The following is an 8,459-nucleotide window of genomic DNA, read 5'->3' on the forward strand; positions in this document are numbered from 1 at the left end:
GTTCATAATAAAACAATTAAAAAACAAAATAAGAGAAAAAGCAGAGAAGGAAAGTACCTTACCTAGAATTACACAGCTACTAAGTAGCAGAACTAGAAATTAAACCCAGGTCTCTTTCCTCAAGTTTAATGTTCTTTTCAATACACTAAGCTGATATCAGTCAACAAGCATTTACTAAACATTTATGTTTCAGGCACCGTGAACAGAAAATGAAATAGTACCTCTTGTCAGAGTTCTATTTCATCCATATAGAGTACTGTATTTTGTCAATCAAGACACCCAATTGCAAGTCTTGCTCTGCTTCTGATTTCCAGTATAGCCATGGATATGTCACCAAATCTCTCTGTACTCACGTCCCATCCATAAATGGAAATGAATGTTACAACATGATTTGATTTCCCTGTACTAACCCTAAAAGTGATTTAAACTAGAAGAAGCAGGTAGGTGGCATGGCTTGGAGTTGGGAGGACCTGGGTTCAAATCTGGCTTCGGACTATCTGTGTAACTCTGGGTAAGTCATTTAACCTCAATTGCCTAGCACTGACTGTTCTTTTGCCTTAGAACTGATATTCTAAGACAGAAGGTAAGGCTTTAAAAAATAAATTCAACTAGGAATTATTCAGTGCCTAAGGGAAAAATCAAGAGAGGGCTAGAAAAAGATTAATAATAGCAAATATTTATATGACAACAAATATTATAATTTAGAACCCTTTCTTTCCATAGTAGTATAAACAATATAAATTACTATCCTAATTTTATAAAAGAGAGAACAGGTTCATAAAGATACCACAGTACTGGCCCTAGAGAACACAGATATTGAATCGCAAAGTCATGACCTTACAAATTCAAGTGTTTTGACTCTAAAGGCAATATTCTTTCCCCTATCCAGGGGTGTGTTTCTTATGATCACATTCTTTGATTGAACTGAGCCCTTCTATGAAAGGAGACAAGAGTGAAAGGAAGGAAACATGTTAGGCTTATTGAAAAACAAAATCCAGGCAAAGCCCATTCATTATTCTAAGACTGATTCAGGCAAATGGACCAAAGATTAAAAGACAGCAATAAGTACCACTAGACACCAGAGAACCTGTGAGTCTTCCTCCTTTACAGTGAATTTTTTTTGGACTATGTAGAGTACTTTTATTTTAAAATCAATTATAATAGGTTACATTTAGTAAAAAGCAGTAGGGTTTCTGGCCACAGCTGAGGAGACAGAAGTACAAAGCCAAGGATGTCTCTCAGGAGAATGGGCATGGAGGGCCTATCTTTAAAAAGGTAGAATGTAATCTCTATGAGGGTTAAAGACTATCTTTCATTTTGTATCTAGACTGTCTACAATAGACAATGTGCCTGGCACATAACTAGGTGCTTAACAAATGTTTGCAAGATTTTAAGACCTTGAAGATTTTTTGAAAGCCACTCTGGGGTAGCCATATTTTTGTTTCTTAGTACTATCAGGCCTAAATTACTAGAAGCTTCAAATAAGATTTAAGGCACTTCACTTCCCTCTCTTCCTTGCATTTTACCTTCTGCTTCCCCATTCCAACACTCATTGTCCCATTGGCCAATACTCACCAGGAGCTGGGTGCCCAAAGCTAGATGCTCACTGTTCCATTCCCAACTTTGGCTAGAGGTATCCCAGAACTCCATTCCACTATGACTTTTAGATCTATTATCCTCTTGATCAGAGAACATCTGCCTTGACATTTTTTGCCAAGATCCTTAAGACCTTGTCATTTCTCTTGCTACTTTCTCTGTAAGACCCTAAGTACCACCTGCCTTTTCCATTTGCCATGCATGAATTCTGTCTTCTGTGTGGCAAACAACATCACAGGGTGAGCTCCTTGAGAGCAGAGATTGTCTCATTTTTCTACTTATAGCACCTGTGTTTAGCATTTAGAAAATGCTTTTTCCAGTACACCATTGGCAGAAATGGAGGTTTAAAGGTGTTGAATATTGTTTATACTGTCAGACTTGGCTGATATGTTAGTTGGTTTGAATTGTCTTTTTTTAAAACTCTGTTACAAGAAATGGCTGGTTCAATGAGTGGAATATGGGAGAGGAATCTATGTTAGGAAATAAAGATTATGGAGTAGTATAAAGCAGTGATGGTGAACCTTTTAAAGATAGAGTGCCAGGCCCTGCCACCACCCTAGACCAAATGCTGTGCCAGCCTCCCCACCAGAGACTGAGTGCCATGACCTGTCCCCCACCCCCCAAACTGAGTGCTTGTGTTCCAGACAGGGGAGGGAGGAAGTGTTCCCATAGAGCTGCTGGCTGGAGGGGTGGATGATATGAAAAAATGTTGTCAGGCCCAGTGGAGAGGGGAAGGGAGAAACTCTGCTTGTCTCTCTGCCTTTCTAGTAATGAACTGTATGAGGGGGGAGGGTGGCCTGTATGCCCACAGAGAACTCTGTGTGCCATCTTTGCCATAGGTTTGCCATCACTGGTATAAAGTATCAACAACTTTTAAAAGGTTATAAAAAAAGAGAAACACAAGTAATGTCTACATCAAAACCCCTGAAAATGGGCCACTTTCTTCCTACCAATTTCCCAGATAGCTTCCCCCCACACCTGCAAATCTACAATGCACACATAACTCTAGCCTCTCAGGATTCAAGGTTTCTCCAAGCTTCCAATGCTAGAGTCATTACAAAATGGAAAGCTACAGGCAACTGAAATAAGACTGAACTAGGACATGTAAAAGGAAAAGATAAATGATGGTGTGGAATTTGAGAAGGTTAGCTGGGATAATGGTAAGATAAAATAGATATCTGAGACAGAATCATTATGAATTCCTTATTCTTGCTCAGTTGTACTGGCCTGGGCCATTTTAATTGATGAAGAGTTCTTAGAGACAATGATGCTTAAAATTTGTTATCTTTCCTTTCTGCCAGCATGACCAGAGTTAACATATAAAGGTAAAAAATAAAATTTGTTGAAGTGAATTTTCAGACCAGTTGAATAAGTCACTTTCTATCATTTTTCTGAATGCTGAGATCAGTTGGTAGAGGGAATGGAAACAACCTTACATCAATACACTGAAAGTTTTTACCTACAATTATTAAGTACTGATTTTGTGAAGGCACTAATACAAGGGGCAAGGTGACAAATATTAGGCATGATAGGGCCCACCCTTCATATAGGGTATAGTCTAGAAGAGAGAGAAGGAAACACATACATGTAACTATCATACACAGTAATAGATGGGAAGTACCTTAGAGGTTCACCAAGTACCAAGTATTTGGGACCAAAATGACAAGGGGGAAAAGGCTATTACTAACTGGTCTGCCTTGAATCACTTTCCTCGTAGTAAAATATAAAAGTATTATCTCCATTTTATAGAGATGGAAACTTATTGTAGGTGACTTGCTTTCAGCCACTATAATTTCCTCTTAAAAATTCAGATCTTGCTTTAAGAGAGGCCTAAACAACAACAGTAGTTTTATGCAACTAGAAGGCACAATGAAGGTTTAGGTGGGAATAGGTGCATCAAAGGACAGAGGCCCATATAGAACAGACAATATAATTTTTCCCACTCCCTTGCTTATACTTCATTTATACTACCCCAAAGTTAGGCCACAGACAACTACACCCAATTTCCTCTTCATTTGGTATTGATAGTCTCACACAGTGGTTATATTAGTAGGAAGGGACATTTGCCCCATTACCTCTTTGATGTCTTTGTCCTGTATCAATGCCTGAAAGAAGAGGTGATGCACTGGAGGTCTAAGAAAATATCTTAATCTGGGCGGACAGGGTTTACTGGGTAAGTCCACCAGTGGTGGGTTTCTTACTACAGGCTCTGGGGTTGCAGCCACTGGCATGGGTTTCTCTGCCATGTCTTGGGTCTCTAGGACAGAAACCCTGGTAACTTGCTCTGAGGAGAAAGACTGTGAAAGGAGCGAAGAGTCTTTTGGGAGCAGACTAGCTCTATCAGCAGAGTTATTTTTATTCTGCCAATCTCTAGAACATGAGTCAGATGAGCTTTCCAGGATGAAGGGTACTGATACATTTTGGGTATTGCTATCATTGCTATTGCTGTTTGGAGAGAGTGAGAAAACATCTGAGGAGATCTGTAAACTAGCCAAAGAGCCCAGATCACTGTTGAAGGTAGTTGTACTACAGTTCTGCTCTGAGCTACACAAAGAATCCTCACTACTGGATACTGGCGAGAGGCCGTCTTCAAATTCAGTGCTGTCAACTGGGCCCTGAGCAGTTAGGCTGTCACAAACTTCCTCCTTCAGGAGTTGAGATCCTTCTTCAGTCTGTTGTGCCACCTCACATTTTATGGGGTGGTTTTCATCTGCCACAGAAAGGGCATGATGCTTCTTTTGGGAACAAGAGAAGAGATCCAGATGTAGGTTCATACTGTTTACATAAGCCGAGTTAAAGAGAGTCTTCTCTTCCTCCATCCCTGTCAGGTCTATCACACTGTGTTCGCTGGGAGAGGTCTTCTCTACTGGGTCAGTGTCTTTGGTTAAATCTATGAAATCCTGTTGTGGGAAGGAGAAGAGAAATGAAATATTGGCTATACTAATAATTCTAAACCTTACCTAGTAAAGAACATTAGTTCTTAGTCACTGTGTTGACTACTACTACTGTGTTCCTTCTACAACAGTGCCTTGCACAGAATTATAGGTCTTTTAAAAATGTTTATTGAATTAACCTTCCCATCTTCCCCCTAGTAATGAAATGATAAGTTTGTGGATGAAATTCTACCAGTTGTACAAAATATTAAGACACAGCAGACTCTCCTGGAAGAGATACATAACTATTTAAGTTTTGACCTAATGAACCACACAAGAAAAAACAAGTAGATGAAGAACATTAATTGCCTAGATTAATTAAAAAAGAAAAAAATGGACATTGAGTTGGGCCTAGAATTAAACATGATGAGAATAATAGGATAGATTGCCCTTAAGAAATTATAAAGTCATTTTAATAACTAAATTTCTACTAAACCGTATTATCTTTTTTAAGCCCTTACCTTCTGTTTTAGAATCGATTCTGAGGTGGAAGAGCAGTAAGGGCTATCAGCAAATGAGGTAAAGTGATTTACCCAGGGTCATACAGCTAGGAAATATCTGAGGCCAGAGTTGAACTCAGGTCCCCCTGACTACGGGCCCAGAGCTCTATTCACTGTGCTACCAGCTGCCCCATCCCTATTTATTATTAATACCAATATACTACCAGTATACCAATATACTTACATGATTTCAAGAAATGGAAGATAATACAGCCTTCAAAGAACTGAAAACATGTATTCATGTAGAAATAGTAATAGAAGGGATATGGTGGGTGTGAGTAGGCTGCAATATATGACCAACGAGGAACTTCAAAGAACAGGAGTGAAGGATATTTAAAAATATATAATATTTTATTTTCCTCCATTTACATGTTATAATATTTTAAATATGTTTTCCAAAATTTTAAGATGCAAATTCTCTTCCACCTTCTTTTATCTCCTCTATCTCTGAGACGGTAAGCAATTAGATCTAGGTTTCCAATTACATGTATAATTATGCAAAATGTATTTCCATTTTGGTCAGGTTGTAAAAGAAAACTCATATAAAATAAGAGCCCCAAACACACACACACACACACACACACACACACACACACACACACACACACACGAAAAATAGTATGTGAGTGAATGAAGGGTATTATTAGGAAAATGTATAAAAGATTAGTATATGTATGTATAAATGTAAAATGCATAAAAGGCCCTTTAAGGTCCCATCTGGCTCTAAATCTTGAAGCATCAGAAAGGAAACTAGAATTTCATCAGGCCACCTGGATAATGGACACAATGAAAAATACGAAGGAAATAAAATTAGGAAAAACACAGTAAGATGAAATTAAGAAGAAAGTGTGGACAATTAAAAAATCTCAAGACAAGATGACAATGAAACTTGATTGGGAAACATCCATGGAAAATACAAAAAAGGCAAAATAGACTCAAAATATTTATTTAAATGGAGGGTATAATAGTATAAAAAGAAAAATCAGAAAAGGAAACCAGGAAATCACACAACTGGAAAACTTGGAATTTTTGTAGGCAAAAACTAACAGATCTGACAAGTAAAAAAGGAAAGAAAATTTAAGTTTTGGGTTTCATGAAAAATGAAGAAAAGAATCTGATAATTATGTTTTACAAAATCATCTAGGAAAATTTCCCAGAGATATGGAAAAAAGGGAGAAAGATTTAAGTAAATACAATTTGTAAGAAACTTCAAATTCAACTCGCCTAGATCTATCAATATTAAACTTCAAAACTTCAGTGATGATGAGATGATTTTATAAGTAGGCAACATAAAACAAGAAAACTATAAATTTGAATTACATAAAATTAAAAAATTAAAATAAGAGGTGACAGAAACTGGAACATGATACACTAATAGTGTCAGAAGTTACAGAGGAATCAAGAAAGTTGAGAACTGAGAAAAGAATTGGGTTTAACATTTAAGAGATCATTGGAAGGCAATTCTGCCTATTGCAAAGGATTGAAAAGTAGGTTAGTGGAAAGGAACTGGAGGCCAGTGAGTATTCTCAGCTTTTACTAGGAATCTGGTTAGGAAAGGGAGAAAATAGATATAAGACCTAATCTGAGGGGATGGTTAGATCTAGTGGGTTATTTTGAGGATGGGAGAAACTTTTTTTTGTGTTTGTAGACAGCAGAAAAGGAACCACTAGCTAAGAAGTTGAAGATTAGAGGGGATGAAGTAAAAGTTAAAAAGATTTAGAGCAAAAGATGCCTGAGAGATTATCTAGTCCAAATCCCTTCATTTTATAGGACCAGAAAAGCTTCCACTACAATATCATGTCCAAACCTGTCAAACAAAAATGTTGCTACTTTATTCTGATATTTTGCTGGCTAAGATTTGGCCTTGGAAATGGAACTGGAAGCTGGTCTGGATCTTCCAAAGGGAGCAAAAATCAAGTTTTCTGATTTAAAAAAATTAGTTCTTTGGTTGGCCAGTCCTTTTTCTTTAACCTTCTATCCTGCTACCAATAACCTAGTTTATGATGTTCCTATTGTATTTATCTAGGCAGCTAGGTGGTAATGGATGGAGTGCCCATAGAGAATAAGATGAATCTTAAGACAGACAGACACACACACACACACACACACACACACACATCTTACATATTTTTTTTAAACAGCAAAAAATACTTTCTCCCCCTCCCAATTCAACCCTACCCTCTCCCCAGAAATTGAGAATGAAAGAAATTGAAAATCTCTGTTGTAAATGTGTATAGACAAGCAGAACAAATGTCCAGAATGGCCATGTCCAAGCAAAATATGCCATTCTTTACTCTGAGTCCTTCTTAGCTCTGTATTAGAAGACAGACAACATTTTTCATCATTGGTCTTCTGTAACTTTGGTTGGTCATTATGCTAAAGTTCCTAATTCTTTCAAAGTTGTTTGTCTTTACCACATTGTTGACAGGGTATATAAATTGTTTTCCTGATTCTGTTCATTTCACTGTGTCAGTTTCATATAAATCTTCCTACCTTTCTCTGAAACCATCCCTTTCATCATTTCTTCCAGTACAATAATATTCTATCACATTTATATGCCATACCTTGATTATTAATCCCCCACCTGATGGGCACTCCTTCAGATTCCCATTTTTTGCCATCTCAAAAAAAAAAAAAAAAGACTTATAATTCTCTTTATATATCCTTAGCGCTTGTTTTGTTTAGGACTAATCCCTCCCTTAATCTGCCCTTCCTCTTAATTTCCCCTCCTAACTTTTCCCTCCAATTTCCCTATTTAATGAAATGTGTTTCTATACTCAACTCTGTGTGTGTGTGTGTGTGTGTGTGTGTGTGTATTCTTCCTTCTTTTTACCAGTTCAGATGAGAGTGAGGTTTAAGAAGTTATTTAATCATTGACTAGGCAGCAATGCCTTCTATAGTATGCCTAAACAAGGGGTCATCCAACTGTCTCCTGAAGCCATTCAGTGAGAGAACGCACTTCACTGCCTTAAAAATAGCTCATTAAAGATTTGGATAATTCTTAACTGTCAAGAAATCATTCCTTCTATGAACCTGGAATTTGCTAACTTTGGATATGCTTAATTTGAAATACCTACAAGTCAGGCAATTAGAAATGTCCAATAGGCAGTTGATGATGTGGGCCTGCAGCTCAGGAAAGAGACCATGGCAAGATACGCTGGTCTGGGAGTCATATGTATATGACCCACTAAAGTCACTAGAAGAGAAAGTATAGCGAAGAAGACCCAGGACAAGGACTGTAGCAAACCAGTTTGACAAGAGCGTGATAAAAGATGATCCAGCAAAGAAGGCTGAGAACAAATGACCAGACAGGTAAGGGGGAAAATCAAGAGAGCATAATGGCACAAAAACCCTTAGAGGAAAGAACGTATACATAGGAGAAAGGGTGGAGGGGGGGAGGAGGCAGAGAAGGCAAAAGGAGGGAGGGGGA

At 37.7% G+C, this 8,459-nt stretch overlaps 1 protein-coding gene across 1 annotated transcript in view; it reads right to left on the reverse strand.

Annotated features, from left to right (window-relative positions):
- SIMC1 (SUMO interacting motifs containing 1) overlaps positions 1 to 8,459 on the reverse strand; it is a 36,180-nt gene that overhangs the window by 22,028 nt on the left and 5,693 nt on the right. Inside the window, exon 2 of the mRNA XM_044664430.1 lies at positions 3,672 to 4,496. Within this exon, the coding sequence (XP_044520365.1) occupies positions 3,672 to 4,496 (825 nt within the window). The remainder of the gene's footprint in view (positions 1 to 3,671; positions 4,497 to 8,459) is intronic.

The sequence above is a fragment of the Gracilinanus agilis genome, chromosome 2 (assembly GCF_016433145.1).
Source record: "Gracilinanus agilis isolate LMUSP501 chromosome 2, AgileGrace, whole genome shotgun sequence".
Classification (NCBI taxonomy): Eukaryota; Metazoa; Chordata; class Mammalia; order Didelphimorphia; family Didelphidae; genus Gracilinanus; species Gracilinanus agilis.